Source organism: Orycteropus afer, unplaced genomic scaffold, assembly GCF_000298275.1.
Source record: "Orycteropus afer afer isolate SDZICR_OR568_19922 unplaced genomic scaffold, OryAfe1.0 scaffold00100, whole genome shotgun sequence".
Taxonomy (NCBI): Eukaryota; Metazoa; Chordata; class Mammalia; order Tubulidentata; family Orycteropodidae; genus Orycteropus; species Orycteropus afer.
This window is the reverse complement of record NW_006921687.1, coordinates 8948322-8972979: the sequence shown is the minus strand read 5'-3', so window position 1 is coordinate 8972979 and position 24658 is coordinate 8948322. Positions and strand designations below refer to the sequence as shown.

The following is a 24658-nucleotide window of genomic DNA, read 5'->3' as shown; positions in this document are numbered from 1 at the left end:
GGGAGAGGATCTGAAAAGTTTCTTTGTATTTCATTTTCCATGAAATATGTTTCTTCTGTTCTTTTCTCAGCATATCTGTGGAACAATTGGGAGAAAATGGCCATTGCTTTCATAATGTAAGAACTGAATCTCTTGTTTTTTTGAAGATGAAATGCTCCTTCTCAACCTCATAGTTCACCTACCAGCTTTCAATTTATAAGACCTCTACAGGGTAAACAAGGCGGGCTCTGGAATAAAAAAAACCCTCTGCTTTGAATCTCAACTTGGATGCTGTTGTTTGATTCTGGTCAAATTATTTAAGTTCTCTGGCTTTTTATTTCCTTATTTAGTAATGTGTAATAACAATGTTGACCCTATATTGTTATGCTGTGCATAATACCTGATACACACTAAATAATAAATAACACCATTATTATGTCATAATAGCATTACTGTGCAATTCTTTTCTGCTAAATAGAGTATGAGACAGAAAATATGTAATGTATGTATGTATTCTAGATAGACACAGCTATAGCTATTTAGACTTGAGGTCAAAAAGAGTTTGGTTCTTTTCTGCCATTTGTAAGTTCTGTGGTTCCAGGCAAGTTGCTTGGCCTCACAGAGCTTTAGTTGTATTTTATTATGAGGATAATATATTGCCTCCCACACCTACATTAAAGGGTGGTCTGGAGCAAATAGTTTATCTGAACATGTTCTGTTAAGGATAAAGTATCAGTATTCTCAAGTGCTATATTTTTATGTTCATTGGTAAATTTAGTAAAATACACCAATGGTCAACATCAATAAAATGTGATTACATTTGTAAATATACCACAACCAAACCCAGGATATCAAAGTCCAGATTGACCCCAAACGTCTAATTTATAGGACAATTATAAGTCTTTTAATAGCATTCACCAATAACTTTCTTACAACTGCAAATTTCAGTACACAATATTATTTACTTCAATAAGGTGTGATTCATATATCATTTTATGGAACAAAATATTTGCATAAAGTAAAGATACACTGAGAGTATGTGGAATATATGTAGCCATGTTTCCATATTAATGTGCAATCATCAACCATATAAATAAACAAGTACTTAAGCAAATCTCCCTTTATACTCTTTTCAAATCCTTCTCTACTTTGAAATGTCTATCTTTGCAGAAGTGAAGATAATGCAAAATATAAAAGTTCTAGCAAAGTAATACACAGCTTTTGTCTTTAACCCTGAGAAGAAATAAAACATTAACTATTTGGAAGTTCAGGCCTGTCCTGTAAGGATAAAGTTACGTTTTATTTATTTTTTTTTTTTGCACCCTAAGCACTTGGCTTATAATAAAACCAAAACCTAAACTAACTGCCATCAAGTTAATTCTGATTCATAGTGACACTGTAGGACAGAGTAGAACTGACCCATAGGGTTTCCAAGGTTGTAAATCTTTATGGATACAGATTGCCTCATCTTTCTCTTGCAGAGTGGCTGGTGGATTCAAACCTCCAATGTTTTGGTTAGCAGCTGAATGATTTAACCAGTACACCACCAGAGCTCCTGGACTCATAACAGGGGCTCCATAAAAGTACTTGTAACACTGCAGTTGAAGGTATCAGAAACTAACAAGGAAACAAAGATGAACTTAAAAATGAACCAATTCAAGCTGGGCCTGTAGATAATAATACCCACAATTATGTATCATCAGGAGAACTGTCCATATTCAGAGCATGGGCTGCTTCCCCTTACTGGTGCCTTTACCCCAAGCCTGGCTTACTTCCCTCCCAGCCTGGTTCAAGAAGTCACAACCAAATTTTCCATTTGGGCCTGAGAGGCCTTCGGGCCAAAGGTTAACAGCTTCCAGGTACTTGAAAGCTACTTCTAAGTATTAGAAAGCCACCTTCTCTACCTCTTCATAATAGAATCTAAATTCTGTCATTTCTTCTCCAGTAAAACACCGTATACTAGCAGCACCCACACTCTCAAGCAAAGGCATAATGGGCAATCCACTACTTTTTGCTGTCCACTCCTCTATTTTCCTGCATTAACACACTCGTGACTGCACAGGCATATGCCTTATCATGTTTCTAATGCTCTTTAATTCCCTACAACATATTTTTAACAAGCATCTATTGTACTGAGTACAATGAGAAAACAGTCATAAAAAAGGATGGCTCCAATCCTCACAAGAGTAAGACAACCAAGGTCTCTAAATGAGAAGGACTTTTTAAGATTAGTAAAATTTAAGTAAGTTGTCACTGGTTTGAGATGTATTTCTTTGTTTAGAATCCAAGAGAAAAGGAAAGAAATACATTCACCAATAACAACAAGGGAGCCTGTTAACAAAAAACAACATGTAAGTCCACCTACACCCTCTAGGCAAAGCCCTAACCAATGTCAGAGTCCCTGGGTGATATCAATGGTTAACATACTCAGTGGCTAATGGAATTGGAGGTTGGTATTCACCCAGAGGCACCCACAGAAGAAAGGCCTGGCCACACCAACTGTTTCAGTATGTTTCACCCACATCTTCATTTCTTTCTTCCATCCCCCATTTCATAACCTCTTTCACTATGACTTTTCAGAGTTCTAAATTGTTAAGCTAGAGTGGATCACTTTTGAGCACATGAGGTTAGAAAAGAAGTGAAGAGATTTGTACAACCAAAGAGGAGTGTCTTGGTTCTCCAGCGCTGCTGTATCAAAAATACCACAACTGGATGACATTAAAATAGGAATTTAGTCTCTAACAGTTTAGGAACTAGAAGTCTGATTTCAGAGTTCCAGCTCTAGTGGTTGGGTGAAGGTCCCTTGACCTTGGGCTTCAGCTCTGTTACTTGTTCCAAGCCCACTGGAGCTGGAGGCTTTTTCAGACTCACACAGCTGCTGGGATGTTGAGACTATCGAACCCAAGATCAGCAGGTTAAATGGCACAATCCCATGATCAGCAGCCAACACAGCAGGCCACTAGTTCAAGTCTAGGAACAATCCCAACATCAGCAAGCAATACAGCCCAAAATGTGCCAAAAAGCTAGAGACCCTTCTCAAAGCTTCTCCATACATACTGGAAACAGGTCACTCTGTGAAGGCAACTAATTAGCTGTTCACAGCAGAGTCCACCATGGAGTCGATCACACCACATCCAATCTCCTGATGGGGAATGACCACATCCAGCTACCAGGCCACTCACAGTCATGGTCCAGCCAAACTGATATACAACCTTAACTATTATAAGGAGAAAAGAAGGGGATGGGAAAGAAGGAGAGAGACATCCATCATATTTGCGCTGCTTTAATTTCCTTTAACTTTGATTTGCCCATCTCCTCCTTCATACAGTGTAGATTGAAACAATGACTTACAGTTGCCCAGAATAGCTTACACCATTTTTCATATATCCTTTTAGTCTCATCTGAAACCAAACTATACTCTTGAATTTTTACTTTCAAATCTCTGTTTCTAAGGTTGCTTGTTTCTATTGCTGTTCACAATATAGGACTTAATAGATAGAAGGATTTATCTTTTATAACTGAGATGGTTCTATAATAGTAAGGCCATGATTCAAGTTCAGTAAAGAACCAGAATCATTCAATCTTGCCACATCTCATGCCATTGGACAAACCAAACTCAGCCTCCTCTTAGCGCACTTCATTCTGACCCTTACTCTATTCTATGTTACATTTGTCCACAATCTACGTCTTTAGGTTTATCACAAACTCAACTGAGATCCTGCAAAAAAGGCATGGCAGCAGTGTTGGCTGACATCCTCCAACATCATGAAGGGGAAACAATCAATGGACCATTAGCAGCCCATGGCTGATTCCTAAGAGGTGGAAGTCAGACACGCCATCACCTCCAACCTTTTACCAATTCTAACACCAACTGTCCCTCTTATGGCACTCTCTACTTCTCTGCTGAGTTTGATAATTTTTTGCAATGAACATACAGAACTCACAGACAATATTCATGATTATGGGGTTTAATAGGGAAGTAACAGGTTACTATTCAGGTCCAGAAGTGTGCTCCGGATACAATTCTTCAATCAGGACAGCCTCCCCTCTGCCGTGCCCATAGGCATGCCTCTCTTTGGCCCTTAGCCTCTTGGCCTAGCCTCTGCCCTACTTGGGCAAGTGTTACAAAGCTTATTTAGCTCTGCTGATAGGTGCATGCCACAGAGTGCCCATCACTCTGCCAGGAAGTCTCCTGCCCAAAGGCAGGCACTTTCTTGCAAGTTTGTCACTCATGCCAGTCTCTCAGTTCTGTGGGCACTGCTCCTGTTGTCTCTCTGCCATCTCTTTGCCATAGTCTCAGTGCAGGGATCTTGGGTCCAGAGATGAGCTCCACTCTTGGCTCTTCTCTGTCTTGATAATAGTGAGATTCCCCTTCCCTGTCCCCCACTTCTGCCTCTGGGAGGGCTCACTGTAAACCTAGTGGAATACAAAACTAATCAATCCCCACATTAGGGTTCCATACACCTTATTTGCATGGTCCTACCCCCACAAGCTCAGAAGGAAGGTTGGGCAATCTACTTTCGAAGTTATACAGCCTTGGAAACCCAGAAGGGGTTGCTATGAGTTGGGTCCGACTTGACAGCATATAACAACACCACCCCCACAAGGGTGATATGTACCTGATTCACATTATTAACAAGGTATCCAGTCCCCTTGGTGGGCTATAAGCATCTTACTTTTGCATAGTTCCACCCAGTAATCTGGTGGGAGTCACAAAGACCATGGCTAGAAGAACCATACCAAGTACTTCACTGCACCACAGGTCCTCAACAATCTCTTCCTGCTTCCCTTCCTGGCCATGACCTTTGTACACAACTCACTCCCATGGTGAACCCCAGGACTCTCTCTGACTGGGCATTTCCCTCAAGGGCAGCCCTTATGGACTAAGTCTAGTCCATACATTTCACACCTTCTCCAGTCAGGCCTCAAACGGTTGGATGGAACAGTTCATGCATCACAGCCAGAGCAAGGGGACAAACCCACTAAATAAAAAATATTTCCATTCTTACCCCATGGTACTCTGAAATAAAACTTTAATTCATTTTTTCTTCAATTGTGCTGAAAATATAATAGAACAAAACATTTGCCAATTCAACAACTTTTACATATACAATTCAGTGACATTGATTATATTCATCATGTTGTACAACTATCACAACTATCCTAAATTATTGTACCACCATTTAATGAAACTTGTTAAAGGGCTGTTGAGTCAATTTTTGATTCATAGCAACTGCTTGTGACAGAGAAGAACTGACCCACAGTTCCCTAGGCTAAAGTCTCTACAGAAGCAGATCACCAGGTCGTTGTCCCAAGGAGCCTCCGGATGAGTTTGAACAGCCAGTCTTTCAATTCGTAGCCAAGCACTTAACCATTGCATCATCAGGACTCCTGACAGTAACTTAGAACCCCCTAAACAATGACTCCCTTTTTCCCTTCTCTCCCTGGTAACCACTAACAAACTATAACCCACTACCCAGTGCTGTTGAGTCAGTTTGACTCAGAGTCACCCTTTGGACAAAGCAGAACTGCCTCATAGGGTTTCCAAGGCTGTAAATCTTAATGTAAGGAGATTACTACATCTTTCTCCAATGGAGCAACTTGTGGGTTCGAACCATCAACCTTTTGGTTAGCAGCTGAGTGCTTAACCCTGTGTTGTCAGGGCTTCAATGAACTATGGTCTCTAAATGTTTGCCTATTTCATATAAGTGGGATCATGCAATGTTTGCCATTTTGTGATTAACTTATTTCACACAGCATGTTTTCAAGGATTATACATGTTGTGGCCTGTACCAGGACTCTTAATCAACTTTTGAATCCCCAGTATAGGTTAACACACCTGCAGAAAGCCTTTTACTGCTTGATACTTGCTTTGCCCCACTGAGGAATGCAGATATGGGGAGGAACAGAGGGAGAGAGCAATGAGAAATTTTGAAACTCAGCTTTCTTTTAAAATGAGGTGACTGACATTGAACATACCACATTTTAAGGCATTAAAATATTTCCCTAAGGTAAAACACTTTCTTTATCAAATTTTGAATTTTCCCACCATTTCACCTCCAATAATATCATTAATCTTTACTTTGTTCTTCCTCTTCAGAACTTAGGGTGATCTTACTTTATTGTTCCCTAGTGTAATTATGCCTGGCATTTCTCCTTTTCTTAGAGAATCTTTTTTTTTTGTTTTAAGATGGCTATGACAGAAATGCATGAAAAATGGATTCAGGGATAAAACTAATTGAGTGGTCTTGGGAAATTCAGCCAGTATTTACACATACTTATACACATATACACATAATTTCAGCAGGTGCTCCTGACTTCGTATCTGTGAACACTGTATAAAAATCTATTTTGTAGGTCTTCAGTTGAGTGCCTCTCTGACAAGTCTAATTTTTTTTTCCTGTTCCTCTTATGTGTTGAACTATGAGAATTTCAAACAAAGAAGAAACTAAAATAGCAAAGACTTTCTGAATATATAGTTTGACCTGGTTCCTGGGCTGCCTACTACTGCTGTATCTCATCCTCAAAATCTAGACTTTCTTGTTACTCATGGCTCTATCTCGTCCCATCTGCACCAATCATGGCCTTAGACAGAGAGACTCAACATTCTGGACCTGGCACCAATCAGCCTTGGGGGTATTCTCATCTCCACTTTGGAGCCCTATTTAAATAACAGGCTAGTACCCACTGCTCAAGTGTCAACTCCAACATCATGTGGGCAGGCAAACTTCTGATCTTCTCACAGACTGCATGTCTCTCTTGTTAAGCTACCTGTACTATAGCCCCTTGAAGAGTGGGGCCTGGAATTGCTCACATTGCTTCTCCTCAGTGGCTGGAACCTTATTTCCTCCTGACATACATTCCTTATTGCTGCATGCCAATGTGAACTTCTAAGCATCAGCTAGTTCTCCTGTTTATGAGGATGCTCCATTACCATCGTGGAGGCCCCACATCAGTGCTTGCCTGACCACCTCTTGGTGACCACAGCCAGGTCCTTCAGAGCCTGTCCCACATGGCAGCTGGATGGCCTCCCCTTCCTGCCTCACTCCAACAGATGCATCTGCCCTTCCCTACTGGTGTATTCTGCTGAAACTGTGCAGATATAGGCAGTCACATCCCAATGCATGACAAAATCTTAAAGAGAAGGAAAAACAGGCTTTCCACAAAGTTCTTTTGAATCACAAAACAGTTGTACTTGGGTGTCGGAAGAGGCCTCAGAGATCATGAAGTAGCACTTAATGGAGTTATAGATTTCCTAAACCATTAACATTTCCAAAATTTGGGGAAAAAAAAATTCCAAAATTTGGTTTGGTGGAGGAGGAGGAGCTGACAGAAGGTTGTCAAAAAGTTGTTGCTGTCATCATGTCATGAGGAAAAGCTATCTTAATGCCAAAAACATAGGAAAGATATAGTTTCATAATATCAAAGCTGCATAGATTTAACTTTATGAACAACTTCATTATCTTCCCTTTCTCTATGCCCTGTCACCACTACCACCACCACCACCACCACCACCACCATACATTTCACACCTTGTTAAAGTAAGTTTCTGTTAGTATCAAATGATTTCTCAGTTGATTTTAATATTTGGCAAAACTCTGTTCATATTAAATGATTTTTCTGTTGATTTTAATATTTGGCAAAATAATCATCATTCACCTCCCGTTAATTCTGAAGAAGCATATGCACGATGGGTCATGAGAAGGAATCACAAACATCAGATAACAGAAGTAGTATGTGTTCAGAAGCAATGTTTCTCATTTTGCGTACCAAGAAACAAAGACTGAAGTATTGTTTCAATAGAGATCCTTGCAACATTAAAAATTTTGTTTCAAATTGATAGATACGATTTAAAGATTTTTTCCCCAAATTGAAAATGAAAGTGTCACATTTTTCAAACTTTCCACATTTCACGTGCCCATAAGTTTATATAATACAAACAGCATCTCTTTCTCAGCATAAAGCAATTTAATGTTACTTTATTTCTCTTTCCAAAGTGTCAGTTACCAATGTCAGATTACCCAATAAGCAAGGTAAGCACAGGCTTACTTATACACCTGTAATGAACAATTTCACTGTTTTTCACCATATGGCTGCCAGGTATGGCTGGCATCTGTCTCTCTCGAACCCACAGCACCTTCCTACAGAATCAAATCCTCTTCAAATGTACAATCCCTGACAGGGATGGAGTATTCAGTAAGCAAGTTAGGCACCGGTTTACTTGTGCTTACTTACTAATCTATAGTGAACAGTTTCACCTTATTCTTGTTAAGGTCTATCGCACACTATCATTTCTGCCTGCGTTTATTCCTGTCTATTCTTTTCCTTTCCTACTCATTTGAGTTTCCTTAAAGTAGCTTTGCAATTTTTCTATTTGGCACTGATATGAATAAATCACCCTTAATCTGAATGAATTTGTATAGATATCCAGTCACATTCTATGACTTTGAGAGCTTTCATCAACTATTTCTCTGTAATCAATTCTAAGAAATTTTAGGCATCTGAGGCATTCTAATGTGGTTTTTATAAAACACACAGAAAAATAGCCATAGTAGTAAAGATAGATCTAGGAAAATGACGACTGTGTCAGTGCTGTCATTTGTAAATGCAGGAATTCGTGCCTACTGCAATTGATTTTGGATGTCTCTTCACCAAGTTTGCCAAGTATAACAAAATCCTAACTAGTTGTTAAGAGGCAGGAGAAACTTGCTCTTGGTAATATTGATACTTTCTTCATTTTCACAAGTTTATTTTAATCCCAGGGGAAAAGGAGAAGAACATTATTTTGTCTATTTTAGAGAAAACACAATGGAGTCAGAGAAAAGGTTACTTAGGATTTGGCAGCACCGGAAAAGCCAGAGCTGGTATGGTCCTGGGAGGTTTGGAGGACACAACTATCCTTACTTAAAAGTAATCACCCCATATGGATGATAATACTATGGGCTTCTATAATGTTTACCTAAGGGTCTATTGGAGAAGAATTACATTTTTAACACTTGTTTAAAGTTCCAGCCATTTATTTTGTCTTCATTTCCTCATACACTATTCTCCTGGATATGGGCTAGAAAATAGTTTGCTGCACTTGCAATTCTTCCTCACACAGGACTCAGACTCCTTGATCAGGATTCTTGAAAACACCAAGTTTTGACAATCCCTGGAGTTGAGCTTAAAGTGCTTTCCTGTATTTAGATATTATTCCTCTCTCTCTCTTTTTTTTTTAATCAAAGATTTTATTAATAGAGCAGCAATACAGTCTGGAAGGTAAGAGATCTGTCAGTAGACAAAGATTCTGAGTCCAGCATTGACACTTACTAGGTGTGTCACTTTAGGCAAGTTACTTAACCTCTCAGAGTGCAGTTTTTGTTTTTTCCAAATTAGGAAAAAATGGTATCCACTACCTTAAGAGCTGATACTGACAATAATAAAAACTCACTGCCATCGAGTTGATTCTAATTCATAGCAATTCCACTGGGTTCCTAAGGTTGAAAAACTTTACAGAAGTAGATTGCCCTATCTTACTTCCCTGGAGCAGCTGATGGGTTTAAACCTCCAACCTTCTGGATAGCAGCCAGTACACTTGTACACTGCACCACCAGAGCTTCTAATTGCCTATAATAATACTTAACATTTCTTGGCCATGGATAATGTAAAACGCTTTTTAAGATTTTTAAATGATCATCTCATTTAATGATAATTAACTCATGTAAATTATTATCTCACATCATCTAGTTGAATTGGATAATATTAATATCCCATTTTGTACAGATGAGGAAACTGAAGGTTAGAAGCATAGTGCTTCATGTTTAAGTAGGAGTTTGATCCCAGGCCCTCTGACTTCCAGGACATGCTGTAAATATAATGTGAATTAATCAATACAATGAATATAAAGTGCTTAACATGTTGTTGTTGTTATTGTTGTTAGGTGCTGTCGAGTCATCTGTGACTCATAGCAACTGCATGCAGAGGAGAACAAAACACTGCCTGGTCTTCTGCCAGCCTCATGATCCTTGCCCATGGGCAAGGGGCATCCTTGCCCCTTACTTGAGCCCATCATTGTAGCCATTGTATCTATCCATCTTGTTGAGGGCCTTCCCCTTCCTCGCTGACCCTCCACTTTACCAAACATGCTATCCTTTTCCAGGGAATGGTTCCTTCTGACAACATGACCAAAGTAGGTAAGACAAAGTCTGGCCATTATCACTTCCAAGGAGCATTCCGGTTGCACTTCCTCCAGGACAGATTTGTTAGTCCTTTTAGCAGACCATGGTACTCTTAGTATTCTTCTCCAAAACCACAACTCAAAAGCATCAATTCTTCCTTGGTCTTCCTTATTCATTGTCCAGCTCTCACATGCATAAGAGGTGATTGAAAATACCATGACTTAGGTTAGGTGCACCTTGTCTTCAAGGAGACATCTTTGCTCTTCATCACTTGAAACAGGTCTTTTGCAGCAGATTTGACCAATGCAATATGGCATCTGATGTCTTGACTGCTACTACCACTGGGTTCATTATAGAACCAAGTAATATGAAATCCTTGACAACTTCAATCTTTTCTCCATCCACCGTGAAGCTGTTTATTGGACCAGTCGTGAAGTTTCTGTTTTCTTTATATTGAGGCGTATAGTGCTTGGCATATAATAAAGGCTCAGTAAAAGTTTTACTACAGTTAACATTAAAATAGTATTAATGAATACTATTTTAAAGAATATTAAAAAACCAGTTGCCAACAATAGCCAAAAGATGGAAACAACCTAAGTGCCCATCAACAGATGAAAAGATAAATAAAATGTGGTACATACACACAATACAATCATATAAAGCCATAAAGAATGATTAGTTCCCAAAACATCTTTGGACATGGATGGACTTAGAGGATATTATGCTGAGTAAAGCAGTCATTAAAAATGGACAAATATTATGATCTCACTTGTATAAAAATGAAAAGAACAGCTATACATCCAGAGACCAACATTCATTGGTGGTTACACCAAAGGTGTGTGAGAGCAGGGGAGATTCATTCTCTAGATGTTGTTGTTGTTGTTATGTGCCGTCGAGTCAAACCCGACTCATAGCGACCCCTCCTTGGGTTTCCAAGGCAGTATCACTATGGAAGTAGGATTGCCCAACCTTCCTTCCGAGGAGTGGCTGGTGGGTTTGAACCACCAGCCGTCTGGTTAGCAGGCAAGTGTCTTAGCCACTATGCTACCAGAGCTCCTCATTCTCTAGATAGTAGTCACTTTTTACTTATGACAATGGAAGAGATAGCACTGGGTATGGGAGAAGTATGCAGCTTAACCAAGATAACTGGTTGCACATGTGCACACACACACACACACACATACACAAGATATTTAGGTAAATGCTATACTATATATAATTTTACAACCACCACCAAAATACATGTGTGTATTTATATGTATACATATAAGTATACATATGTACACTTATATAACTTTATGAAAACATACATATACAAAAGGTCACATGTATACATATAAGTTCATATATATATGTATGTATGTGTGTGTGTATATATATATATATATAAAACAAACAAAACTCACTGCCGTTGAGTCAATTCCAACTCATAGCAACCCCCTTTGGGTTTGCAAGGTGCTAAATCTTTACGGGAGTAGATTGCCCAGTTTTCCTTCCACAGAGTGGCTGGTGAGTGGTTAATGCTAATCTTCTGGTTAGCAGTCAAATGCCTTCGGCACTATGCTACCAGAGCTCCTTATATATACACACAAAATAAAACAAATGAAGGTCACAGAAATTGGTACTTCTTAGACATAACCAATTACATCACAGGATTACTTTTCTTGTTTTGAAGACTTAGGGTCATACTTTCAGGGGACATCTCAATCAACTGGCATAATATAGTCCATAAAATTTAGGTTCTACATCCTAATCTGGTGAGTAGTGTTTGCGATCATAAGCTTGTAAGCAGCCATCTAAGACACAATTATTGGTCTCAACCTATCTGAAGCAAAAGAGAAAGAAGGAAACCCTAGACTCACAGAAGGAACCAGTCTACAGGACTAATTATCTGCATGAACCATGGCCCCCTCTATCCTGACATCAGAAGGACTAGATGGTGCCTGGCTACCACTATTGAACATTCTGATCAAGACCACACTAGATGGATCATGATAGAAAGGGAGAAAAAATGAGGAAGTGTGGTATAGTAAATTACATTATATGGCTTTTTCTAGCCATAGTATTTGTAACTCCCATTTTGCCATGAGCAACTGAGTAGCTGATTGTTAAGGTTCTCCACCTGGTATATTTCTGTTGGAGCAACACGAAGCAATCTTCCAGGAAGTTGGCTCTCTCAGGTGTGTAGAATTCTGCTGTTGGGATTGGTTGGTTTTGGGCACTCTGCCAGACTCAAAAAGAGCCCTCCTAGAGGCAGAAGTCGTCTCTCTGACTACTGGCTGAGAGAGATGCACTGCTGAAAGAAATGTGCTGCTGAGAGAGAGATGTGGGAGAAACGTGCTGCTGAGAGAGAGAGATGCGAGAGAGATGTGTTATTGAGAGACTGAGAGATGGCCAGCTGAGAGAGACTGAGGGCATTCTTGAACTTGAATTGTAGCCCACTGCTTCCCTAATAAGCCCTATTATATGTGTGTTCTGTGTGGCCACTGCAGTGAATTACTGAACCCAGCAGAGAGGTCGTGGGTGCTGCAGGAGGTGACGAGGTTAGTAAGAGGGTTAGAGGGTGGCGGCATGTCTGGCCTCATAAGAACAGGAGTTGGTCTTTGGATGGTGATTCTGTCGTCTTCTTGTATAGTTATAGGAGGTCAAAAGATGCTGTCTCCATGCCTCTTTAGCAGGAAAACCTCAGTGTTGTTGAGTCAATTCTGATGCATAGTGACCTCCTTTAGGTTTCTGAGGCAGTAAATCTTAATGGAAGTAGATTGCTCAGTCTTTCTTCTGTGGAGTGGCTGGTGGGTTTGAACTCCCAACCTTCTGGTTAGCAGTCAAATGCCTTAGGCACTACACTACCAGAGCTCCTTCACAACCAATATAGTACATAATAATATTAATACAGTAATAATAGAAGTAATTACATATGGTAATGTACTGAAGAGAGAATCTATGTGTAGCTATTTATATAGGTATACAATACTGAATAAAAAAAATTAAAGAAACAGTTCTTAAAACAGTTTAGATAGAAAAAAAGAGAAAAAGGATCATGGTTAAAGGTTAATACTTAATAGTCTCATTCCATCTGTGTCTTGCATGCTGGGAAGGGGGTATTCAAGAGTTAACATTATGGTAACAATAACTGGATGATGCAGGAGAAGATGATGGAGAGAAGGCTACTGTTGAAGATAACAGGTCTGTTGTTCAAGAGGATGGACCTGATGCTAGAGTCAAGGTTTGATTCTGCGGCTGGAGACAGGGGTCAGTGGTGGGAGGGAACTATTACTATTGCAGTCAATTTCAATTTCCTGAAGTAGGTGTTGAGGACAGTTTACACAGAGCATTTCTTTTTCCCATCACAAACAGACTTGTAGCAGGTGACTCAGAAACTGAATGGTAAACTTTGGTGAACCTCTCTGTATTAGGATCTTGTTCTTCAACTCTGGCGTCCCTGTTTCAACGAGACGAAAACTCTTGGCTAACTCTTTCATCAAAAAATTTCGGTTCTGGAAGTTTTAAGTCTCAGTCTTCTTCCTCATATGCTATCATCTGCTGCTCTAGTTCCATGAGGTCTTCCCTGGTTATTTCTTCAGCATGGGAGTCAAGTAACTCTCTGACATCTTTTTCACTGATGTCTAACTGAGTATCAACTACAACTTGCCTGGCTTCAGCAATGTCATCTGTAAAACTCTGAAAAGCATGCATGAATTGGGGGTAAAATTTGTTCCACATTCCTTCCATATCTGACTGCTTTACCAAATCACAAGAACCTGCAATATTTTTGATAACATCATAGATGTCATAATTCCAGAACTTCAGAATCCCCTTAAACTCCTCACATCATCTTGGGTGGCCCTGACTGCTGTTGAGAATGTCTGCTATAACTACTAGGCCTTGAAGGAGGCTATGATTTCCTGGCCCATTGCCTGAAGTAGTGCTGTCATGTTGAGGGTGAAAATACAACTTTTACAATGGGGTGAAGAGCATCTACAGTGCTTGGCTGTCTAGCTGTGCTGTGAAGCACTAGCAGAATCTTAAAAGGAATTTTGTTGGCCAAGCAATAATGTTTAACAGCAGGGACAAAATGGTTCAAGAATGGTTCAAGAAGTCTTCAAAGATGGCAACTGTAACTCAAGCCTTGCTATTCTAACTCATAGCAACTGCCACTGGGTTTGGAAACCTAGTACTGTAAATCTTTACAGAAGTGCCTCATCTTCCTCCCTCAGACCAACTGTTGAGTTTGAACCACTGAACTTCTGGTTAGCAGCCAAATGCCTTATTCACTATGCCACCTGTGATATTTGGAGGTGTGTGTCAACTTGGCTGGACTCCAGTTCTGTGTGGTTGTTCCCATGATGGGATTGGATGACTGTGTTCTAAATGGCCAATTCATCTTTCGTTGGAGTCAACAGCCAGTGTACTGCCTGCCAGCCTTGAGCTTCTCAGCCCCCTGCAGTTGCAGAAGCTAAGAAAAGCCTCCAGCCTGATGTTTCCTCTAAGGACTTTGGATTTGCCGGCTTCTATACATTTTGAGCAGTTTTCCTAAGATAAATTTCTCTCTCTCTTCATATATATATAAGCTTTGCTGGTTTTTGTTTCTCTAGAGAACCCAGTCTAACACACCACCCGAGCTCCTTAAATAATGGGAAGGCATGCCTTAATGATACAGCAAAATGCTCTCAGATTTAGGAAGTGATACACAAGCAAAGGCTTGAGCTTGAAATCCCCAGCTACATCACCTCCAGTCAATACCATTAGCCTATCTTGTGAATCTATGGTAGATTTATTTTCCCTCTTTCAAAATGTAGATCTTTTCAAGCTCCACCCAACCCCCCATAAGTCAGTCTCATCTACATTAAATATTTGGTATGGTATATAACATCCCTCCTCAATAATTTTTGTCAACACTTCAGGAAAACCACTTGCAGCACTTACACTGGCAATCCCTGCTTCACATTGGACTTTAATATTGTAAATTTGTCCTTACTCTGAAATTATTGAGCCACCATGTGCTCATAACAAATTCCTTATCACAATCACCTTCACTTGCAGCATGTGCAGCTTTCAAATCATTGAAAAGGCTTTGAGCCTATTCTTGCACTAAAGTAAAGCTAATAGGCATGTTATGCTGATTTTGATTATCTAACTAATTACCAATAGCCTTTCCACTTCAATAATTAAACCACTGCAATACTTGGTAGTAATTGTAGCTTTCATTGAGACAGAGACTTTCACATGCTCCATTATTCTCACTTTATCCTTTAAAATTGTTCCAATCTTTGACCAATTGTAGCCTTATGCTTTTCCAATGACCAATGGTGATTCACTTCCCTCTGAGTGCTTTATTATTTCCACTTTATTTCCAGTCATGATCATTTTCCTTTTCTTTGATGGAACACCAGCATTTGCATTGGATTTATGCTTTGGAGGCATGGTAACAAGGAGAAAAAAGAGGAGAATTTAAGATAAATACAAAGTTACACACTCGACACAGTGTTTACCGGCAACATGATTCAACTTAAAAAGGTGGACAGTGTTCTCTTTCCATGTTATCACGAACTGCTGAAGCTGCACAGTGTTTTCATGAGTGTCGCAAAGTAATGTGGGTGTTCATTATTATGAACCATTGTATTTAATATAGTAGGCTTTCTAGCAGTCCGTTCTTAAGTAGTAGTTGTCCATAAGTGGGATGTTCTTAACTTGGGGACTTACTGTAATTGGGTTCTAATAGTTTTAGAACCTAATAGTTTTTTAGTAGTGTATTGTTTTTGTGTTTCCAGTACTCTAGATTCCCTGCCCCCTTATATTTTCATCTTTGCTTTTGCGTAACTGCTGTCCATTTGGTCTCATACTGATGGTTTTTAAATAGAGCACCAATCTTACAGGTATATCCTTTGTTTTTGTGTGCACTCTATTTCACTAAAAGGTGATCTCAAGGGACAGTCTTGGTTCTAGATTTAAAGAGTGTCTCAAAATGACAGCCTCAGGGAGTCCTCTGTTCTATACTGTAAGGCACTTGACTGCTAACCAGAAGGCTGGCGGTTCAAATCCACCAGCCACTCCTTGGAAGAAAGGTTGGGCAATCTACTTCAATCGTGATACCACCTCGGAAACCCAAGGAGGGATCGCTATGAGTCGGGTCCGACTCGACGGCACATTACAACAACAACAAGAAGTAAGAATTTGAGTTCTGTTCCACATTTTTTCTCATTCTACTCATACGCCAATACACCTATACCCATCCATATGTGATTTTACTTTGGTTGTGCTGTGCTCACTACATCCATGTCAGTGCCACTTTTCCTATCACCAATAATAATAATTAATAATAATTCCTCTGTGATCTATAGTGTACTTTCCCCTTCCTCCTCCTTTCCTTGGTATCCACCAATGAACATTGGTCTCTCTCTATACATCCATTCTTGTCTTCTTATTAAAGAGGGATCATACAATATATGTCCTTATATGCTTGTCTTATTTCACTTAGCATTATGCCCTCCAGGTCTATGCATGTTACATTAAGCAGTCTCATCACTATTCTGTAATTTTCTTTGTTTGTGATATTTTTGCCTTTTGGTTTAAGAATCACAGGTATGCTGACTTCATAAAAAGAGTTTGGTAGTATTCTTTCCTCTTCTTTGTGTTTGAAGAGATTGAGTAAAGTTAGTGTCAAGTCTTCTCTGAATGGTAGAATTTCCTAGTGTGGTCAATTGGTCCTGGGCTTTTGTTGTTGTTGCTGGCAGTTTTGTTGATGACATCTTCAATCTCTTATTTTGAATTGGGTCTGTTTAAAATTTCTACCTCTGTTAATGTTAGTTTGGGCTGTTGTTGTTGTTTGCCAACAAGTTTGGGTAGGTAGTATATTTTTAGGAATTTCTACTTCAGTTGGTTTTCAAGTTTGTGAGAATACAAATTTTCATAGTTATCAGTTAGGATCTTTTTTTAAATCTCTGTTGGGTCAGCTATAACATCAGCAATTTCATTTCTTATTTTGGCTATTTGCCTCTTCTGTTTTTCTTTTTGGTAAATCTAGCCAGTAATTTGTCTATTTCATTGATCCTTTCAGAGAACCAACTTCTGGCTTTGTTGATTTTTCTATTGTTTTTCTATTTCTTCCTTGATTATCATTACTATTATTATTATTATTTAGTAGCTTTTTGTGCCTTTTGCTCTTCCTTCTTTGTTTAAGTTGTCAGTTTAAGTTAATGACTTTGGATCTTTCTTCTTTTTTTAATAAAGACAGTTTATGGCTATGAATTTCCCTGGGAGTACTGCTTTTGCTGTTTCCCTAAGGTTTTGATATGTTGTTCTTTAATTTTTGTTTGATTGCAGGAAATTTTTCACTTTTGATTTCTTCTATGACCTAACAGTCTTTTTAGTAGTATATTATTTTTGTGTTTATCTTTTTTTCCTTATTTTTCCTGTTGTTGATTTCTAGCTTCATTAAGGTCAGAGAAGATGATTAGTATAATTTCAATCTTTTAAAATTTATTGACACTTGTTTTGTGTTTGAGCATATGGCCTATTCTAGAATATGATCTATGTGCACTGGAGAAGAATGTGTATTGTTCTGATGCTGTGGGGAGTGTTCTATATATTTCCATTAGGTTCCATTGGCTTATGGTTTTATTTAAGTTCTCAATGTCCTTAGTGATCTTCTTTTTAAATGTTCTGTCTATAATTGAAAGTGGTGTGTTGAAGTCTCCTACTATTTATTATCATAGAGTTGTCTATTTCTCCTTTCATATTAGTATTTGTTTCATGTATTTTGGTGCACTGCTCTTAGGTGCATATGTATTTATAATTGCTATGTCTTCTTACTAGATTGACCCTTTTACTATTATGTGATGTCCTTCTTTATCTCCTGTAATAGATTTTGTTTTAAAATCTATTTTATGTGATATCAGTATGGCTCCCCTGTTCTTTTTTGTTTACTGATCACATGGAATAATTTTCTCTCATCTTTTACTTTCAGTCTGTTTGTGTCCTTATGTCCCTGGAGAAAGATGTGGCAGCTTGCCTCTACAAAGGCTCACAGTCCTGGAAACCCCATGGAGCAGCTCTACTCTGCCCCATAGGATCTCTATGAGTCAGAATCAATCTACTGTCAATTGGCTTATTATTTTCTCCTGAGAATGACTAGAAGTCACTCTTAGGTTTTTTTTTATTCAGTCCTGATTAAAAAAATCTGGATGCTTGATTTTCAATATGCATACTTGGGTGTAGTGGGGGTTGTAGCTGGTTGCAGATACTGACATAAGTGGTGGAGCTCAACTTCCCTGTGGTGAAAGTGGGGTGCTCTCTATGTCTTTCCCTTACAGGCATCTTTGCACAGGTGCCCAAGTTGTCCCTCTGTGGGTAGGGAGCCAGCCACTGGCTCCCTCTGTGTCACCTGCCAGTTTGAAATACTTCCCTCCCCTCTTGCCCTTGCAGTTCCTCCCAGTCCTAGTGCCCATCTGTCATCAGACCTCAGTAACATTCAAGAGCAAGAGCATTCTCTTGCAGAACCACAATCTCCCTTTACTTCCTCCCAGTTGCCATGAACTGACCATGAACTCACATGGCCAATTTGTACTGCTGAAAAAATCAGGCTACATCTTCCTCAGATTAGCCTCCTTTCTGTGTTCCCTTTTTGGGGTATTGCCCAGCCCTGTCCCAATATGGCTGCAAAGAACAAGTGCGCATGATCTTGGTGGGTATGTTCTCTCAGCTTCTGTACTGTCCCCTCCTCCTCTGTCTACTTCTGTACTCATTCCGACTCTCTAACACCCCAGCTGCCATACAGAGTTCTGAGATCTGTCTGTGCTTGCTTTTATTCATTGTTCAGTGAGTTAGTTGCTGGGGGAACTTTGCTATCTTGCTCCACCCATTCCAAGGACTCTTAAAGCAAAAACCAAACCCACCACGGTCGGATAAGTCAGATCCAACTGATAGTGACCCCCCTTGGGTTTCCAAGGCAGTATCACTATGGAAATAGATTGCCCAGTCTTCCTTCTGAGGCGTGGCTGGTGGGTTTGAACCACCAGTCTTCTGGTTAGCAGTCAAATGCCTTAGGCACTCTGCCACCAGAGCTCCAAGGACTCTTAAAGGATATTAAAAAACAAACCTGTTGCCACTGAATTGGTTCTGACTCATAGAAGGAAGATTGGGCAATCTACTTCTGTAGAGATACCGCCTCGGAAACCCAAAGAGGGGTCGCTATGAGTCGGGATCGACTTGGCCCATGAGGTTTCCAAGGCTATAAATCTTTACAGAGGCAGACTGCCACATCTTTCTCCCACAGAGTAGCTGGTAGGTTTGAACTCCCAACCTTTTGGTTAGCAGCTGAGTGCATAACCATTGTACCACCAGAGTTTCTCTAAATGATATTGTTGTTGGTGTTATTATTGTGTGCCATCAAGTCAGACCTGACTCCTTGGGTTTCTGAGGCAGTATCACTACAGAAGCAGATTGTCCAACCTTCCTTCCAAGGAGTGGCTGGTGGGTTTGAACCGCCAGCCTTCTGGTTAGCAGTCAAGTGCCTTAGGCACTTACGCTACCAGAGCTCCTTCTAAATGATATTAGGATGTGCAAAATGTTTATGTAGAGTGAATGGTGGCATTGTGTTAGTCAGCAGTTGATAAACTCTTTGAGGGCAGATAGTGAGGTTCACTTGTTTTTGTAGTATCAGATTCTAGCATACCATGTCTAGCAAATGTGCTCTAAGAATATATTTTGAATGGAGAATAAATATAGATTCTACTTGGGAATGTCAATACCACAGAGAAAAAAAAAGCTGATTCAAGCTACTTGGACCTGGCTTAACGCAAAAACATCTAGAACAGAGACTGATACTCTATTTTGCCCTTCTATAATACGGGCATATTCCTTGCTTTTGGCAAAGCCTCATAAGACTGCTATCATATTAGTGTTGTATGTTTATCTGTATCAAATAGTACTTTGTAAGCAATAATTTACTTCTCAAATTGTACTGAGGACACATAAAGCAAATTAAGGGTTGCCCTTCTCTTAATTAAGTTAAAACAAGATACTACAAAGACTCAAGAATGGTGTTAAGTCCCTGGTTTTAGAAGAATCAAGTATTATGACATTCATTTCTAATTACATGATTTTTAAACATCTAGCTCAGTATCATAAATAAATGATTTCCTTAAAACACTTTTGTTTACAATACTGCCCTTTACAAAATATATATATATGCATGTATATATATACAAGCTCATAAAAGTATGTAATTTAGCGTTTATTAAATTCTCTATTTTAAAAAATGAGACAACCTGGGTGCAAAGAAACTCTGTGTCTTCTTCAAGGTCACATAATCAATAAATAATAGAATTAAGAATGCCTTCCTTGGAAGGAAGGCTGGGTGATCTATTTCTGTAGTGATACTGCCTCGGAAACCCAAGGAGGGGTTGCTATGTGTCGGATCCAACTCGACGGTACTTTTTTTTTTTTTTTTTTTGTCTGATTCAGGGCCATTTCCAGGCATCTGAAGAGAAATGTGGCCTTGGAATGATGACATGTGAATAAGACAAAAGAACAGACAAGCTTCAGCACAGTTCAGATATTCAGAGGTAAGTCCATATCACCTCATCACACAAATCTGAATGCTCTTTATAATTTTTCAACAGTTTTTTTTCTCAAGGATAAGTGTTTTGGAGACGGTTCCCATTTTTAATTAAACAGAAAAGAAACATAAAAAGAAGGAAACTGGGAAGAGGTAAGTACAGGGAGGAAATAGGAAGAGATTGTTACATTATGGGGATTGCTTTCAGTGTCATGAAACAAAATATCTATGCATTGCTGCATGGAAAATGAATGTACTCTGTAAACTTTCACCCAAATCATAATTTTTAAAAAAAGAGGGAAAGACAAAAATGAAGGAAGAAACCAAAGCAAGAAGGTAGGCAGAAGATGTTGTTGTTGTTATGTGCTGTCGAGTCGGACCCAACTCATAGCGACCCCTCCTTGGGTTTCCAAGGCAGTATCACTACGGAAGTAGATTGCCCCATCTTCCTTCTGAGGAGAGGCTGGTGGGTTTGAACCACCAGCCTTCTGGTTAGCAGTCAAGTGCCGGGCACTATGCTACCAGAGCTCCTAGGCAGAAGATAGGTAGAGATTAATTATAATTATGCTACTTAACATAATTAATAATTTTATGCAATAAATATTCCTGAACTGTAATTATGTTTAATAAAACATAGATGTTTGGACAAAGACATTTTGTAAACAACTGCTGCTAAAATCCCGAATATATTCAAGTAGGCATTTCACATTGAAGCTTTCAACTAGAGGTAAACCATTATAAACTTGATTTCATCCAACCTTGTGTGTGGCGGTTTTTAAAGCTGAGGTAATGAAAACCTTGGCTCCACAAGGATATAATTGTTATACACACAGGACCATCTCTCTGGAACTATAAATGTTGGTGACAGAGGGCAGGTCTCGTTAAAGAGCAAATCATGTGCAATAATTACCTAGGCATGTAAAGGACTCTCTCGGCCACCACAAAACCCACCCTGAAGAAGAGATTGCTGGCTGGAATGAACGGGAAAACCAGGAATAACAAGCCCACCAAAACTTCCTTGTGCTCCAGTCTCTGAAACACACAATAGTGAAGGATAAATTAATTTTTGTTTCATTGCACTTCAGTCAGCATTTCAACATGCCTCTTTCTCATTGCCAAGTTTTCATGGAAGGAATGAATAAATTAGACCAACGTAAACCTTTTGATCACTGTGCTTAAGTTAACAGAGAAAGACCCCAGGCTAAAACCTCTGGCATGTCAGAACATTCATATGTAACTCTGACACACATTTGCCACCCAGAAACATGTGATATTTGCAGGATACAATCAGAGACCATCATACTTTGTTCTGGGTCCACCCTGCAGCAATCCTGCTTCCTGGTTCTGGCCCCTTTCAAAATTCCTATCCCCCAGGCACCTAGTTTGCAGGGAGCAAATCATGTGGATTCAATCACTCTAAGGTTTCAAGGAGAATTGAATTACTGTCCTCTCAGAAATGTTGTTATTGTCGTTGTTGTTCACTGTCGAGTCAACTGTGACTCAACATGACCCCATATGTGCACAGTAGAACTGCTCCATAGGGAACAGACTGTATTAAGGGGGAAAAAAAAGGGCACTAGGAGAAGCAAAGTTTAGTATAAAGGAAATTAAATGTTAACCGATAACTTTACTTCTGACTTCAATGAGGGTAAATTTGAGCCAGCGTTTCTAGCCATCTATTAAATTAAGTCAGTAAGCAACTATTTATTTCATGAAATATTTTGGAATTAAAAATAATTTTAAAAATTTATTAAATTGATAAAGCACCATTCTCTGATATTTTATATGTTGTTGTTGTTATGTGCCCTCGAGTTGGCCAGACTTATAGCGACCCCTCCTTTGGGTTTCCGAGGTGGTATCACTACAGAAGTAGATTGCCCAACCTTCCTTCCGAAGAGTGGCTTGTGGGTTTGAACTGCCAGCCTCCTGGTTAGCAGTCAAGTGCTTTAGGTACTACACTACCAGATTTAATCCAAAAAGATTTCCTGTCACATAATTAATAGAAAAAATGTCTGTTTATTACTAATGATATATGTAATGGAAACTGTAAAGAAGGAGTTTGTATTTCCATGTGAGTGTACAGTATAGATGTGTTTAAAGACAGGCTTATTTTTAAAACAGACCTTAAAGTATGGGACGGTATTATTTTTCCTTTTTAAAATAACATTTAACAAGAAAATCAGGTAGAGCCTCCCATAATCCATTTTTTAATTGTAATGTTTCCTACGAACATTTAAAAGTCTATTGTTAGCATTAATAATTATAAAAGAATAAATAAAAGAATTTCGGCAGTGAATTTTTTTTTAGTTTTTTAATGCAAACTACAAACACTTTAAGAATACAAAGTAAGGGATTGTAAGCATCTTGGGATATCTTCACCTGGAGTTTATTAAAATATTTGTTTTACTAGCTAAAACATAATAGAGTAATAAAATTATTGAGATTGATTCCACATGAACAAATGTGCTTTAGACCATTTCTCTTAAATAATTAATGGTTCTGTAAGTAATGATTTCATTTTTTTATCTAAAGAAACCATACTCTTTGGATTAAAAGAAGAAAAAAAATAGCTTGCATAACAAGACTTTAAGTCACACGGACACAATAAGATATTTCTATGACCCACCAAAATTGAAAAATAAAGCAAAAAAAAAAAAAGGAACAAATTCATTTTACTTAAAAGCTGCAGGCTATCTTTGTAATTTAGATTATACTTTGAGCTTAAAAAGTATCTTTCAGTTTAAGAACTTAAAATATTTAAGTGAAAAAAAATTAATAAACATCTTCATAAGGATCTGTGACATCAAGAATATTACATCTTGCTAACATTGAAAATAAATCCCAGAGAATAGTGTCTTGTTGAGTGTTACTCACTAAGCTTGAACATATTTTGGAGTAATGGGTTGATGTTCTCTTATAGGTGTACTTTTATTTTTTCGAGAGAGTTGAATACTTCTTTGATTCTTTTAAAAAACTGAAATACTTCTTACAAAGTATTCACATGTCTTCCCAAAGAATTTCTAAAGAGGATTCAATATACCTTATTAATCCTATATAAGTCAAGATGACTGTGGTGTTAACAGAACCCAGATCAAGCCATTATCCATATCCTGGGTGGTATTTTATCCAACGAGCTGCCTCCCTGCCCCTCATTGGTTACTAGAGAACAGCCCTCACCAGGGATTCAAAATAGGCATCGACTTCACAACCCTAATACCCAACAGTCCTGTCTGACCAAAGGCCATCTTCCTCATTATGATTGACTTATATCCTTTTCTCAATCAAACCCTAACTGCTTAAACAGCTACTCAGATGCAAGGAACCATTTTTGAGGTGTGTTTCAGGTGACAGCAGAAGCCGACCTTCCTGGTCCCTCCTTTGTGTTTAAGTTCATGAAACCCCTGAATGCACAGGATCCCTGAACACTCACTGCTGCTGGTGACATGGAGACAGGAGTGAGAGTCAAGAAGCTCTCAAGCTTTCTTCAGAAGACAGATGTACAAATATTAAAAGTACACCACCATAGGTTTATTGGGTTCTTCCACCAAATTCTCCATCCTCCAATCGCAGTGTTTATTCCTTCATGATAATCATCCCAGTTATAATGACATTCTCATATGCATGTTGACTACACTCAACATCTATTCTCCCCACTAGACTGTAAGCTCCACCAGGGCAGGGAGCTTTTCTCAGTTATGATCACTGGTATTCAGCTCATGCTTAGACTGCAGCTTAGTAGAATAAACCAATAAATGTATAAATGTTCCAGGTGAAAGAAAATACTATGTGAGACAAGGGTTAGGGTAGTACACAGGGCTTCCTGGTGGAAGTGACACTCTAGATTTTTTTTTTTTTTTAATTTAATTTTATTTATTGTGATTTGGGTGAAGATTTACAGAGCGAATTCACTTTCCATACAGCAGTTCACATATACTTTGTCTCATGTCATTGACCACAGATT

At 38.9% G+C, this 24658-nt stretch overlaps 1 protein-coding gene across 1 annotated transcript in view; it reads right to left on the bottom strand.

The window, feature by feature from the left end:
• Window positions 1-24658, bottom strand: part of TMTC1 (transmembrane O-mannosyltransferase targeting cadherins 1) — a 458384-nt gene that overhangs the window by 137318 nt on the left and 296408 nt on the right. Inside the window, exon 7 of the mRNA XM_007943177.1 lies at window positions 21608-21729. Coding sequence (XP_007941368.1) covers window positions 21608-21729 — 122 coding nt within the window. The remainder of the gene's footprint in view (window positions 1-21607; window positions 21730-24658) is intronic.